A 16,596-nucleotide genomic window follows, 5' to 3' on the forward strand; every position below is an offset into this window, starting at 1 on the left:
GTACTCGCTTTATAAACTTTGCATGCAAATTATTTTGCAGAGCTCCCCTTTCAGCAATATTAAGTGCATTGTGCATTTCTCCCTGCTGCAAATGCTCCATGGTGTGTGTTCATCTTAACTTAGATTTTGCTGTTTATGCTCAGGCAACTTCTGTTTCCACTCAACATACATTTATGTGAATCAAGGGTTATCAGTCCTCATAATGTGATCCTCCTCTTCTTACCATGTTTTGAGAAATAGTGAAATAATGATCAGCATTTTCCCTAAAGGAATCATTCTGGAACATGAACAACCCCAAGAGAAATGAAGGATGCAGCTCACATGTTGGAGTACCTGGCTTTCTGCACACTCAGACAGATTTATCACATGAAGTATGTTCAGATTCTGCAGCTCAGGCCATCAAAATGACCCAGCTCAGTAATCCTGCTCTACATTGCAGTTTCCTATATATCAGTTCCCAGAAGGTAGATATATTGAAGAGGAAAGGAAATAATTCATTAAAAAATAAAATAAAATAAAATAAAATAAAATATAAAATAAAATAAAATATAAAATATGAGCTTAACAACCTTACCAGGGATGGGGGTTTGAAGATATTTGAAAAAAGATTTGATATTCCAGATGCTCTTGTGAGATAAACCCTCTAAACTCTTTTAGATCAGTCATTCTCTCTAATAGCTAAGCCACCAAAAGTTGGGGAAGCTCAGACTTTGATGCCCATTTAGGAAAACCATGATGGATGATATTTAGTACTTTGTAAGTCAGACTAGATTATCACGGTGATTCCTGTCTGGTTTTAAAAACCTATTGATCCACTGGTGTCAGCACTGCAGAAGACAGCAAGTAGAAGCTTTCAAAATACTTATAAGATGGGGACTATTGCTAACTTTGATAGTGTAAAATTCCAGCATCATGATGTATCTCCTGACAAGAAGAAAATTAAATTTCTGCTAATTAATAATTTAAATTGGATTTTTCACAAGGCATATAGTAATCAGATTCTGAAAAGATGACTGAATGCATCCACATAGGAAACAACTATCTATCATGTTAACTCTGCCTTGAAAGAGTTAATCTACTAATACCGTTTTCTTGTCTGAGGAATCCTTCCAGCAGTTTGGCATATAGTGTTCGTCTGGGTTTGGGATAATTTCTAAGCATGTACTAGTGAAAGTAGTCAGCAGAAAAGCTTTAACAAAACAGGAATTAAGTCTTGTTCCAGTGCAGCTTGATCAACACTATGAATAGGTTACATATATCATGAAAACCAGCCATGAAATATAAGAACTTGCAGCCATCCAGAGACTGATTAATGATTCAAATAAGCAATCTCTTTGCATAATAGCACTTAGGGAACATTATAGACACAGACCCCATTCAACAGCTTAAACTGGGCTCTAGATCAAGAAAACATATGCAGAACTGCAGGGTTGCTGCCTGCAAAATCCAGCTAGTAATGCTACCGGCATTAAGATATTTTTGATGCCTATGAGTCTAAAAGTGCAGATTTTCAGGTTTAAGAAAAATAACAACTTTGGAAGCAGCTCTGCTTCATTATAATTCTCATAGGTCAAGTTTTCAAAAAGGCAAAGATCCTGGCAACTTGAAATCATAAAGCATATATTTTATACTTTTCAAAAGAGCAACAGTATTATTCGTTCAGCTCTAGTCATCCAGTCTGTAACTAAAGCCTATCTGCCTAAAATATCCCCACTGGATCCATTAGATACTACGCCTTTCTTTAAGCTGTTAGGCAGCTGCTGTGTTCATCTCACAGGATTCCTGTTCTTAGGCCCAAACTCTGAATGACACAGTTAAACAGGCACAAGATGAAAATAAGCAGTAGAATCTACAGGATTATTTGGGATTACTGTTTTGGAATGATATATACCAAAAAATCAAGAAACCTAGCCTATACTTTTATGTAATGTCACAAGGACAATATAATGGCCTCCCACTGAGAATAATTCTCTTTTATCTAGGGAAATAACATAGTTTGTAGGCTTTCCTCTACCCATTCAAATATAGTTTCATATATTTTTTTGGCAATTTAGTGATACTGTATGGCACTGAATATTACCTCCATCAGGGTTAAAGTAGCCTCAAGCACCATAATTACAGGAATGCAGAGGTACACTGGATAATCAGAGGGGGAGAACAGAGCTTTCTTTTAGGTATAAGAACAGCCATACAGAGATCCCTGGAATCATACACTTTTCCCAACATACAGGTAAACATATGAAGTACCAAAGTAATTAATCTAACATGATCTTTGACTTCTTAAGCACAGTTGATGACTGATAGGGTATTTTGAAAGCCATCCCAAGATTTTCTTTCTCACGTGGTATTATACTACTAACTGGCACTGGATTTTTTTATTGTTTGCTTCTCTGACTTGACTTCCCTCCCTCTTCATCACAAAGACACACAAGTATCTTTGAATTTATTGACACTGCACTTCATCTGCCATTTTATCACTCAGTATCATAAGATCTTTCTGTGGTGCAATTTTGCATCAAATAATTGTATACCATCAGAAAATTCCATTAATTCTTTTTATTTTTTCTGATTAATTTATGAACATTTTTAATAATCCCAAGCAATCTGCACATGTAAATTTCACCCAATGTGAAAACACACTTTTAACTTAATTTGTCTTTAATTGCAAGGAAGAATGCCCATGTCATCCAGTGACAACTTGGATTCTTAATTTCTTTAAAATCATTTGGTTAGCAACTTTGCCTAAGTTTTCCTAAATTCAAAATATGCAACTGGTAGCGGGTTGCCTTTGTCTTCATGTTTGTCAATTCCTCCAAAAAAGGCTAACAGATCTATGAGGTACAAATTCCTCTTCCAAAATGATACGTACCATTAAACCACTGTTATTCATGTTCTCTGACTTGTCCCTTATAAAGAGCAACTCTAATTTGGGAATTCCCTCTAGGCTCCTCACAGTGAACACCAAAGCAAATAATTCATTTAGCTTTTCTGCAAAGACCTTATTTTCCTTGAGCACTTCTTTTACATCTTGATCATCTATCAACCTTATAGACCTTCAGGCAGGCTTCTTGCCTCTGATGTGTTTTAAAAAGTTTTTATTATTAGTTTTTATGCCTTTAGCAAGTTATTCTTCAAAATTGTTTTTGTCCTCTATTATTATGGTTTTGCATTTAACTTGCCAGAGTGTTACTGGGTTTTTTTCTTAGTTTATTTAGGCAAGACTTCAAAGGGTGTCCTTTTCATGCTAATGGCCTTCTTCAGTTTAATAATCCTCTTTGCTAACTTCTCATGTGACCTTTTATAAAGTTGTGGAGTTTTTCAAATAGGGTTAATACGCTTACGCTCTAATGGTAACACTGCAAAAATGCATTCCTACAATGGTAATTTTATATAGCTGCCATGTCACCTGAAAGTGTTATTTTGTTCTGTTTTGCCGCTTTAACTACTGCTTTTATTTTTCCATTTTATGTTGGACCTCTTTCAGAAGTGTGTGTCAATCTAAGGACTTTTTGGCTTTTGTACTCCACCAGTAATGATAAATTTGAGCATGTTTATTATTACAGAATGATTCTTTGACAGGTACATCTTCAATCAAGACTTAATCCTAGCTCAGGGATAAATAATAAGTCTAGTCTTCTCTTTAGGGCTCTTTGATTTCTTGCTTCAATAAGACGTCATTTTTAAAGTATATAAAGGCAGTTTCTACATCACATTTAATCATGACACTTAATCAGTCCCCATCATTACATTCTTTGAGTCCTCATTGCTTCTTTGGTAATTCTGAGCCTGACATTATAAAGATACTTACTGTTACCATCCCATTTTGACATGAAATGTTAATGCATAGAGAGTGTGAGATTTTTCAGTACTTGTTGATATGATTCTGACCCCCCTACCTTTTTATTTTCTTTTCCCATTTTTGCTTCTGAGCTTTCTTTTAACTATAATGTCACTTTTCCTCTGGCTTGGTTTCCTCTGCTATTCGTGAGTAATTTTACACTGCTATTCCAGTGCTCACTGATTGAGATGCTATTATGTCAATATCCTCATTTAAAATCAGCATTTCACTTTGCCCATCTTCATTGCATACATTGGGCTAATTGTCCACTGGCTGGGTAAGCCTCTATTAAAGCTATCTTGCTCCAGTAGAATAGCATGAACAGACATAGTTAGGTCAAACACTTGGCCAGCTGTCTGTAAATCATTTTTGAATACTAAGAGCTCTTTTGTATTAAATAAAAAAGCCCTGGCAGTGACTTTGCCCCTGCGTCTTAAAAGGCAAATACAATCCCAGGCGGAAAATTGAGCTACATGAACAAAGGGCATGTTCCCAATGCTGTCTGAAGTAGGAAAAATAAAATGGATCAGCTCATTCCAGGCATTTCCACTTGCATCCTGTGAGAAGCTGCATCTCTAAGAAGCTCTGGCAAGAGCCAGCTGGAATTGACTGCTGTATAGCGCAGGAACTCATTCTCCTCAGTGCTCATCAGTTCAAATGCATCCATTGACTGAAGCAGACTTGCCAGTGACCTTGACTCTGACCCAGTTTATAGAAGCACTTGGGGGAGGAGCAGAAGCGAAGGGGGAATTTTTCATAAGTGGGTAAAAAAAAAAAAAATCTCAAACCCTGAGTCTCACTGAAAAGCAGAGAAAGGAAGGAGAAATATGAAACCAGAATTACTGAGGAGGAGCTTAAACATGTCTCGCAGACTCAGGGAAACTGTCAACACAGCACTGAACCTGTCAGCCACTCCCTGATTAATGCTACTTAAAATTAAAACAAAACAAAACAAAAAACAAACAAACAAACAAAACAAAAAAAAAACAACAACAAAAAAAAAAAAAAAAAAAAAAAAACCAAACCAAAAAAACAAACCAAAACCAAACCAAACCTCTTTCCCCAATGCAGATACTAAAAGAGGAATTTGATAACATCACAGCCATAAAAATCACAGACAGTAGAAGCAGAAAGAAAATAAGAAAATGTAAAAGGGAGAAAAGACTCTATACTGAACGTCTCTTGTGCACTTAGACCAAGAAAAAATGTGTGTATTATATAAAGGGAATATTTTCCTCCATTGACAATGGGTAAATTCTTTGAAGAGATGGCTCTGATTCATCAGCAGGGTGCTGGCAGATGCCCCTAGAAAAGTAGAGAACATGGCTGTACATCTTCAAAAAACTATTTTAGGAGACACCATTTCCTCAGAGGGATATCTGAGTTCTGTTCAGCCCCCTAGGCATGTCCCAGGAAAATACAACCATGTTTTGATGGTAGAAAGGATGCTAAAGCTTTGATGGATAATATTTTGATCCAAGGTAAAAGAAAGGAGTTTGACTAAAGGCCCTAAAGAGCTGTGGAAAGAGGCAGAGCTGCTAAGCTAAAACTAAGAAAGCAACAACACAAGTTCCATGTAATAGCAATAAAACACCTGGAAGAAAAGATAAGGTGTACAGTAGATCACTGCAAAGTGGAGGTCATAACTAACATGTCTGCCCCAAACAAAAAACAGCAGTACAAAGATTTCTCCAAATGGCAAACTACAGAAAAAACCCACAGACCTGTGCCTGATTTATATGTTTAGAGCAGCAAGCTGTAAATGCTACTGCACTCAGATACCCCAATTCACAGGATGCAAATATTAATACAACATTTGAGAAACTGAAAGATTTAACTAAAAGGTGTACTTATCTAGCGATATGATAGTAAACCAGACACTAATTTGTCTACAGTGCTTCAAAAAGGTGTCTGAGTGTAATGGAGAACAGTTTAGAAGTATCAGGTACAAACAAAAACTGACCATCATTGTGCTGAAGCAAAGGAGATTTTGGCTTTAGTCTCTGGAATTAAAATGTTTCATTCTTCTTTGGGAAATGAGTTTTAGCTGGAATTCTTCCTATTCTATATATAAACATTACCAAATGGCTATAGCAAAAAAATGCAACAAACCAACAAAACCATAACCTGTGTTAAAGATTACCACTATTGTGATATGATTAGCACATTGAGTACAGAGAGAAATTTGGTAGCTGTAGACACATTCCCTAGAGAGCCTGGAGTATTTGACAGAAGTATAGCAGAATATCATCCAGAGCTAGATTATGAACATGTCAGTGTGATCAAAACAAAACAAAACCAGCCAAAAAGCCTGTCTAGTTTAGAATAAATGTGGTTTGTAATTCACAAACTATAAATTTGCTTTTGAAAAAAATAAGGCTATTAGCAGAGGGTGGTCTGAACAGCACAACCCTTCCATGACAATCTCTTTAAGGAGGAGTTCACAGTTCCAGGTTGGACTTCATCTAACAGTGTCAGTTATTCCTAAGATATTACCAAAGAAATCACATATTCACTTTTATACATGTAGGCAGTTTACATGTTGAGAGCAAATTAAAGAGAAGGGACAAAGATCATAGATTAATTGGAAATTATAAGGAAATCTGTAAAGGTTATTGAGTGTGTTTGACTGCCTCAAAGGGGAATTAACTCTATCTTAAACCTTTCCCAATAAATACCTGTCATAAAACTCTCTAGTGGTAAAGATTCAGCATCTCCTGCAAATAATCTATTTTAATGACAAAATAGCTCTGCTGCTAGCAAGTTTCTCATACTGTCTGTGTTTAAAGGACTATGGGTGTGGTGATGTGTTCCCCCCACCGCCCTAACCTGGCCTGCATTTTCCATAACTCTATCCAAGTGATAACCACTGGTAGGATCCTAATGGATGCTTCTGGTTGTGTGGATCCTGGGGAGACAGATAACAACACAATAGCCAAGGGCTAATTTGAACAATGCACCCACCTAGCCACAGTGCTGGTCAATGTCTGACTCAGGCCAAATTTGGAAGAAACTGCCTTCTGTAATCTGTATGCAAATATGACTACAAGTTAATTATCTTACTCCATGAAGAGTGGACAGCCCAGGCCCACTGAGCTCTCCCTTGTACAGCAGCGAGCTGCATGCCACGATCTCCCCCTGAGTAGGGATGACTCTCAAGGTTACTCCTCAAGGTTGAGAGCATCCTTGCCACAACAACTTCTCAGTGAGTGATTAATAGCATGCTAAACTCTGAAATCATAAGTGATATAAAGGATTGATTTTGTGCAAATATAATCCTTTAGACATAAACTGTTGACCAAGACTGGGACTAGGAGTGGATCCAACCACACCTAAACTCCTCTCTGAGAAGGAGTTTAGAGAGCAAGGGGGTCCATTCTGAAACTCATGACTCAATGGAAGGGTCTCCCTGAAAGTTTTGTCTGATGCTGTCCTCTGTGCAGTAAATATAAAGTGAACTTGCCATCAAATCTTGTTAAACCACTATTGCATTTTCTATCAAAATTTGTTAAATCATTGTTTTATATCAATAAACATATTGCTACTTCTCTCTTATGAGTGAAGTTCATCACTCCATCTGCAACATGAGAAGGAAGTTGCTAAGATCAGAAGCTGCTTTACTTAACAGAAATATGAAACGTACTAGTAGATCAAGAAAGAATGTTTAGTCCAGAATAAACTGGAAGTAGATTTGTTAAAGCTGAGTGAAAGAAATTGAGGAATTAATCTTAACTGTTACTCCCCCTCTCATGAGACTGTTTATCAGAAAATTCCACAGCTAACAAACTGATCATACACACCACATTTATTTCTGTCAGCAGATACTCAATGCATTCATATTTAACAATGGGAAGAGTTTAATGGGAATGTTTTTAAACAGTCTATATGAAGTATAGTGTTAGCTAGAGCATTAGTAACTCTTACCATGTTAGTCCAACAGTAACATGGGAAATAAAGTCAAAATCCTAAACACCTACTAAGAAAAAGCTACAGAATCAGACACTGATCAGTACATCACATTGTTAAATTGTACCCTAGCACCAGTGAAAGAAAGGTTGTCCTTACTATTGCTTTGTTTGACAGAGAACTGAAATAAGAATTATATTTGCAATACTAAAAAGTTACACTTCTGTCAATAGGGACTTGCAAGATAGAAGTGGTACAGGGCATTTCTACAATGTCAGCAAACTGGCACAGACAAAAACATTACCACAGAAAGCAGCCACAGGCTTATCATAGTTGAACACATAGCTGCACAAGAGAGGTAAGAACTTTTCTAATTTCAGGAGGAGAGAAATAAGAGACATCATGTTGGCCATTTTGCCTGAGAAGAACTCAGAATAACATGTTCTATATTAGGTTGAGAATTATCAGCAAAAAATGATGCCTGATGATAGCTGTTTTGATGTCTGAGTGAAAACCATCAGATACAAATGACAAACCCAGGATATCTAAGGGACTACCTGAACACCACTTCCTAGTAGGTTGTTAAAATTCAATATTGTGTTAATAATGATTATTCATTACTATTGTGGTGTTTAGCTAGGGAAGGAAGTCTATGAGCTCTGTTAACAGCAAAATGGAGCCAGGTAGTGTGTTATGCTACAGATCTCATTACCCTATGTTAATCTGTTATGACTCTATATACCAGATGATGCAGACCTCAGCTGATTTGTTTGGCTCTGAGTGACTTCTGAGCAATACCAAATCCCAACCTACAGCCTTTCCAAACATTTATTAACATCCAAACTGGCTTCATCTGGAATGAGAATCATCTTATAATTTTCTAGTGAAATATATTCCACTTTGCTGCTCCAACAGGAGCAGGGGAGATGATGAGGGAAAAGAAGAATTTTTGAACAGAAAAAAATTTCTTCCAGTCATTCAAATGTTAGATTAGATAATACTACTTATGGTCTTATAGTATAAGAAGCCTAAGTGTACAATTTTGATGTGAAACCCCTGAAAAATCTGTTATAATCCAGTATCACACTGATGGTAATACTAACACCATGATTTTACAAGATGAGTGAAAGTAGAGCCTCTAAGATTGACACAATTTGTAGGACTGACAAAAATAAAATTTATGTCACGTTACAGAAAAATACATGCATCTTGGAGACCAGCTGCATTTTTTGTAATGTGGAGTTGTCAGGTGCAGAATGTAGCACTGCCAAAACCAGAGAAGATGGGAGGTCACTAAGGCAATGCTGCCATTAGGGACAGTTACAAGCTGTAAAATATCAGTTACAGGTTTCTAAGTCTTCATTTTGTGACCTAGTTTTCCTCAGAACCAGAATGCTTCCCTCAAAATTTGTCACTGCCGTTATAACCAGGGATGCTAGAAAAACAAAGATTCTGATTTCCATCACTACAATAGTTCAGGTTAATGAAGAAAGTTGTGGGTTGGATGTGCAGCACATGGAGCACTCCCACAATGCCACACTTTGAACATGGCTCCTTGCACAGTCAAAACTACCGTCCTTGATAGTATGCTCTAGATGCAGCTCCTGAAGGCCTAGAAAAGAAGTAGGTTAAACAACAGCATTGACAGTGGGCAGTCTAAACAGTGTCTGAAGACAACAACGGTCAGACAGAGCAGCACGCAGAAGGGCAGTGACTAGAGGGCTTATGTCAATTGCATCTTTGAAAGAGATGGGAAATAGTCTGGAGTAGGAAGAACACGTGTAATCTCCTGACAGGGATGAACAGAACTCAGTACCAGAATGGGAGAAGCAGAAGGTGAAAAGAAAGTCTGTGATCACAAGGGAGGGTTAAGTCTATACTCTTTGGCAACAATGATGGGAAAACCTAGAGAAACTACTTAGCTGAGTAATACAGTAAATTCTAAGGAGTTACAGTTTGTCAGAGAGAGAATGTGTTTCCCTTCAACTGGCTATGTTAACCTGCTTCACACACTACTCAGTGTTCAACTTCACCTGCTTTCTAGTATCTGGGTTTACCATCAGAGAAAGCAACAAAGTGAAACTCTGAGATCAGCTCAGGCCTTTTCCCCAAGCCAAGCCATCTCTACTGTCTTCCTGCAGTAGTGATGGTGTGTGATGTACGGAGGGGAGGCAACCCTAGTGAAAGATATGCATCTGCCTCTAAAGAAGAGTCTAGAGATAGATGATAATACAGAACCAGAAGAGTGTACGTTCAGTGTGTTTGGAAGAAAGTAGATATATTCTCTTTATGGAGAGGAATGTAGTCATCTGCCAAAGAATCGAGTTACACTGATTTATCAGACAAATGTAAATTGCTCTGTAGTCTTACAGCTTGCACACCCAAGCCTGCCTGGATCAAAAACAAGGACTCCTCACAGACAGGAAGACTGGAAATATGCTTTTGTTCAAGTCTAAGCCTGCACATGGGATCTTAAAAAACCTTATCAAAAACATAAAAGGTATCATTCAGCCTTAAATATCCACCCCCCTTGCCTGCAGTATTATGTTTACTCATTATTAATTCTGTTGTCAGCAGATACCCACAAAGCCCACAGGCAGTGTCTCTTTCCCTCCCTCACGCCAGTCCACAGCAATAGCAGATTGCCATCCTCTATCAGTTAATTTATCAGCTCTTGTGGCAGATGTCTGTGTGGTGGATCTAAAGGTTCCAGCCCAGCAGATGACTCAGATTTCAACACACTGGGGCTTCATTTCAGCTGTATGTTCTGCTTTGGATCAATGAAAACTTTCATCCAGAATAACATTAAAAGTATGCAAAGACTGCAATATCAAGCACTCCAAATTCAGGAATAGAAACAGAAAAGTTGCTTATCCAGAAATAATTTAAGACTTTGGTATATGTGTGCATAGCAAAGAAGATGATAATTAATGAGCATACCCCAGGTGATTTTTTTTTTTTTTTTTTCATTTTGGTCAGGTGTCCAGCTCACTCAGGGCACAAGGTGAATATTGTCTAACATAGGAATCATTTTCATGTAGGACTCCAGTGACAACAGGAGATGGAAAATGGGCAGAATAGAAGATAAAGTTGGATGCAAGAAGACAAAGTACAGTGTTGCAATAAGAGTGCCTGGGAGCACTGCATTGCATCTCTGCATTTTCATTTGAGGCAGGCAAATCACTTTAAACAGATTCTTCCCAAGCAGTCAGTCACTACCTATTCCTTGCCTTCTAGGTCCTAAGAGCTCCAAATGACAAAAATAGTCTATCCCAGTCTTCCTTGGTGAAGGAAAGGGTAGAAATAAGACAATAAACATATCAAACCTTGGTGAATGACACAAAACAAATCTGATCCCGGGCATCATAAATGATCTATCTCAATTGAGCAGATAGTTTGGGATCGTAACTGTCTCTGACTCCGTTTCCTGCCTATACAAAGATAACATATTTGTCTCTCACAGCGGTCCCCCCCAAAATAATTAATTAACACTTCTGAAATGCTCCCAGGGTATAGCACTGAGCAAAACAAAAAATCCCACAAGGAGATTAACAATTTTATCCTCAGAGCAGGATCTGAATAGCGCACAGTAAATACAGGACAGGGCTGCACAATGAACACTGAAGCTAAAACAAAACACTGAGTAGCTGCTTATTATGTGAAAGTTTTTCATTTGGAGAATTCAGTGAGGCAGGGATCTAGCTGAGAGAATAACATGAGCCCCTGTGATTAAAGACCATATCACAATGCACATACTCAAGGGGACTGAGCTGACACTGAACATGTTACCTAAGTTCACTCATTAAATTTGTTTTAGAGTGCTTTTGCTTATTGGGAAAAGTGCTGGATGGCCACATGAAACCTGTCCAACAATCAAACAGTCATGCTGTGCTCTCTGTCTCTGAAGCTTCTTGTTCTGCCAGAGATAATGACTGTTTGATCTCTGTAGACCATCCATATCCTGATCTTGCCAGTGATGAGCACTTGATCCCCAGTCCAAAACATTTAAGCACGTGCTTAACTGTAAGCACACAAGGAACACTGCTTAATTCAATCAGATTGTTCAAGTGTTTAAATCTAGCTGCGCATATATGCTCTATTAGATTCTTTACCTAGGCTATAGACATTCGTTCTCCAAACAGATCTCTCTGTGAAGTGTGTTATCATGCCCAAGCAGGACTTCCTGGCCTCACAGTTCAGCTGCTGGAACAGCTCATAGGAACGTTCCTTGATGTACTTCAGACAAAAGTCAGCTGAGTTGGTTTAAGCAATACTTTCATGTTCTGAGCTAATTCTACTAGCCTGCTCCAGCACAGACAGGGGAACCATCTACACCTATCATCTAGTGGAGTGGTGGGAAGGCAGTGATGTCTGGCATATGGACAGGGAAAGGTACTTAAGAACAGAAATAACTTCAGCCAACAGCACATGATCTAGAAGAACAAGTCTGTCGCTTCAGTCTCATCTGCATGACTGACACCACTGGAAACAGCTAAGAATATCCCTTCACTTCACATAGGCCAATGCCATGACACTGATTTACCATCAGGAATTATTGTTTCAATAGCAGTGACTTGGAGATCAAAAGCTGCCTATCGTTCTCTGGTTTCTTGACCAATCCTCTCCCCCGTAAAGATGATATGGTCTTTATGAAATGTGAAACACTTTAAAAATAAAATCAGCACACTTCATAAAACCAAGAAGAGAAGAGAACCACAGGTGTTTTGGCTTATTTTTATACAGTAACTCCAGTAAACTCTTAGCCTTGGGCCACTCAGTGCTGGAGTCACTGTAGCTATGGCACTGTGTGTGTGCCTCATACCCACTGCACTTATTTCTGCGTCAGTCACCCTCCCCCCTCCAGAATGAACTTTTTTTCAAATGAAACAGCTTATCTTCTATGCTGCAGTAGCAGAAGAAAAATCCTCCTATACAGCAATATTTAAAATGTGGTTTTATGCTCTTATGGCAGCTAATTTTCCTTAAATGATTTAAGGGAACGAATACATCTAAAAGGCCTGCACTGAGCCATTCTGCAATGGCAACATGAAGCTGAACTTCCTCTGCTTTAAACAATCCAATCTCTTGTGGACAGCTCCTCATGGCAGATCTTGTCTAGAATAGGAGGGATGAAGGTTATTTACATTATTTTGCAGGGAACTTTACTGTGCATTTTATTTCATTTCATATTCCCCAGTGTGGGGAGACTTCAGGTGAGGAGATGGTGGCAGGACAGATGTGTTCAAATGCATAATCCCTGATCTGTCACAGTTTGACAGCAGCCCCCCTGCAACTGGTTCAGCTATGCATGAAGCCAAACATCTATCATGTATTACTCATCTAAAAGTTAAACTCTACACCCGGAGAGTAGTTAAAATCTTTAGCAGCCTGAAGTGATTCAAAGCAGGTTTTTATTCTAACACTCTGTCAGGAGGGGAGGGATGTTTGGTGTTTTTTTTGTTTGTTTTTTTATCACAACTACTTAATAATAACAGTCACTGCTAAAGCAGGATGGCACATATACAGTCCCATGCCCTCTTTCTGAGGCAGCTGGCATGTTTTCCCATTTTGTCCCAGAACTTTGGATAGGGTCTGTTCATACAAATATTACTTCTATGAGAGGGACTAAGAATCTGGTATTGCCTAGAAAAACCCATAAACTCATATACTGCATTGTATCGCTGAACGTGTCTCAAACTGTCAGAAAGGGTGGTATTGACTAGGGGATGATAAAACCAGAAAAGAAGGTTTTTTGGTGAGTAGCTAATTCACTGAGAAATGAAATTCTGAAGAGCCACCTGAACTTTGCTGGTAGTTTAATCAAAAAAAGGATTCCTAAATAGTATTTAAAAAAAAATATTAAATAACCCTGAAAATGAAATGTTACACTTGGGTTTGAAAGGCTCCTTTTTCTTTCTCTGAGAAGGAAATGAACTGGAACTGGTTCATCTCAGGTTGATCACTGGGGAAGGGTGGGAGTCAGAGAGATGGAAGAGAAAAAAGATTTCCATTTCAGACCAATTCTGACCAAACATTTCTTTTGATTTTTCATTTTAACCACCACAGCAAATAAATTCATTCTTCACACATAGGGCACATGGAAACTACCAGAGTTTTCAAAAGCTTCTCAGGAATGGGACAAAACTAAAAATAATTAATTTTACTCCAATAATAGATTTCATTTTACTGATAGTGACTTTCAATAGTGCCAGGATTTGTTGCTTTACTAGCTAATAGCATTTCCCTATACTCAACCTTCTTGCAATGTTTAAGGACCTCTTTATTCTTGGAAAAAAACCTTTTTTCTCAGACAAAGCAGCCTGCATGCTTCCTCCATCATCTAGAAGGAAAATTGTCTTGCTTTTTGGGGTAGGAAACAGAGGAAAGACCAGGATGTCTGTAAAGCTCTTTTCTGTACTTTCCATCATCATATACATGATATAGCCAGGGGTGAGAATCCTCTTTATTAACAAGGCAACCCAGGTCCTTTTTCACACTAACAAAAAGACAAAAAAAGTATCAAAACTTCAGGGAATCAAAGATCCAAATCCCATCTCTGTAATGGGAAGCAAAAAAAAAAAAAAATATATATATATACCAGGAGTTCCATACAGAAAAAAATTATTATCTATAAAATATCCTCTTATATTCTTGGCAATAATTTTTTCCTACCCATCTCCATTTTTGTTCAGCAGTTTTTTTCTTAGGTGCCACGTTAAATAATCCTTCTGCTCTTTGATGTCAAACATTCAATAGCTGTCTGCCTCCCTCCCACTCCTCCATATTTTCTGCAATCCATCTCCTCTGATTAGCTAAGATTTCACCTTCAAGAACACCTCTGCTTCCCTGAGTGAGCATGAGTGCGTGCCGGTGTGTTTATATAATATTTGCAATTATTATCCCCGTCCTGCTCTGCACGCTACATAGCAACCCCTGCCGGAGCTCTGGATTAAACATCAATGCCATTCAGTAATTCAATTTGGGGGGCCTGCTGTTTCGAATCCAGCTCAGGACATCACGAGAGCAGCTCAATTGAATTTAGGCCCTGCTTTTAGAATTATTCCATCTTTAATCTGAGTTGAACTTCATTTCACTTTGTCTCTCCACTCTGATGCTTCCTGTGACAAAAAGACACAAATGTTCTGTGATCACATGCAGTGATGGTGGTGTTTGCTTACTTGTCTCTTATTTTGGTTTGCCACTGGATTAAGCCACATCAGTTACTGGCATCTTGAACAACTCTGCAATGGGAGAGAGTCAGCAAGTGGCTGTTCTGACATCACCTTTCCTCACTCACCGGATTGTTGTACATCTCAATGATGAGCTGTTTCACTCCATGCAGTGTGGGATGAGCCCAGGGAGATGGATTTGCCCAGTGCCGGTTTAAATCAAACCCCATCAGGGAGCACCTGTACACACAAGAAAACAACACACACAAAGGACTTATATGGGCTGCAGCCTCTTCTGGTTTCAGCTGTAGAGTTAGGGCTGTATTTTGCAGCTGATGTATTTAAACTAGCATTCTCATGGAAAAAACCCCAAAGCAAACGCTCCCCTGAGGACAAGGAAAGCCTGCAACAATGACCATTCTTAGAAATAGCGTGACCAGCAGAGTATCAGCTGATACACCTTTGGTCATTCAGCCTTCTTCCCCTCAATGGCACACATGCTCACTGTATCCTTTGCCTTTTGCCAGCTTGCAACACTGGCACTGGAAGAGTCTGCTTAACCTTCAAGGTTCTCTTCAGTGCTTTAGCTGGGGGTCATTAGCCATGAGGATGATTCATAAACCTCAATACCAAGCCTTTACTTTGCCCTCAGTCAGGCCTTGACTCAGCAAAGCTGTAAAGAGCATTGAAATCAATGGCCATTAAGTATGTGCTTAAGGGATTTAAAGTATGAATGTAATTGTTCCACTAATCCATGGCCACAGTCTCTTCCCCTCCTGCAATTGTCTACACAAAAATTAGCCAAACAAGACACTAAGTTAAAATGCTTATTGGCCATCAATTCTTGTGGGCGTTGAAGCATGTATGTCACCTTGATTTCTCCTTCCTGCCCTAACTCATATCCCTCTCAGTACATTGTCTTGAGGTTGATTCTGCTGCTCTCATACCCACAGAGTAATATCTCATTCTCTGTGAAGTCCCATTATATCTCAGCGGGTTGTAGTTAGAGTGAACATGGAAGAAATTAAAAAGCCAGAAGTGGCACAAATAGGAAGGGGAAATCATGTCCCTTGTCTACTGCAGAGATCACCTAGACAATGTGTGGCCACTGGTACAAGCAGGGAGAGAAGTCTCTTCTGTTGTCTCAAGTTGAGCTTGGGACCAGTGGACCTTGGGTAGATCTTGCTCAGGAATTCTGTGAAAGACCACACAAATAAAAGCCCAGGCAGACATGCAACTTCCTCTGTATTTAAAACAAACAAAAAAAATCAACCTCAATGCTAAGCCTTAAAGCTTCTTGAGAAAAGAAGAGCTTTCATTGATCCCTGGTCTATTACGAGAACGTCTGTTCAGCCTTAATCTTTTAAACACACCTATGCAAACAATAGAGATTTACTCTGGTAGCACTATCCTTCAACAAAAATTCTAAGAATCTGATGACCAAAACCCCTAAGTTTAATTGACAAAAATAAAGGAAAATGCCTCACTTCTCTACCAGCTGAAACAAATGACTGTATACATCAAACCCAGATAAAAACTAAGAGACATGAAATGCTAAGAAAAATGAGGGGATAAAATCAGAGGATTAAATTAATTTCCAGAAATGATGAGTGAATATTTTCCTATGAATCAGAAAACTCAAAGTTAACGAGATATTATTTTATAAAATTTTTTATGGGAAAC

General features: G+C 38.5%; 1 protein-coding gene across 4 annotated transcripts in view; it reads right to left on the reverse strand.

Moving 5' to 3' along the window:
• The window catches only part of BEND5 (BEN domain containing 5), a 960,999-nt gene that overhangs the window by 146,582 nt on the left and 797,821 nt on the right, over window positions 1–16,596 (reverse strand). For all 4 annotated transcript variants that reach the window (XM_042805597.1, XM_042805572.1, XM_032997234.1 and 1 more), the window contains one exon: window positions 15,042–15,153. In XM_042805597.1, the coding sequence (XP_042661531.1) occupies window positions 15,042–15,153 (112 nt within the window). The remainder of the gene's footprint in view (window positions 1–15,041; window positions 15,154–16,596) is intronic.

The sequence above is a fragment of the Tyto alba genome, unplaced genomic scaffold (assembly GCF_018691265.1).
Source record: "Tyto alba isolate M040663 unplaced genomic scaffold, T.alba_DEE_v4.0 Super-Scaffold_1000006, whole genome shotgun sequence".
NCBI lineage: Eukaryota > Metazoa > Chordata > Aves > Strigiformes > Tytonidae > Tyto > Tyto alba.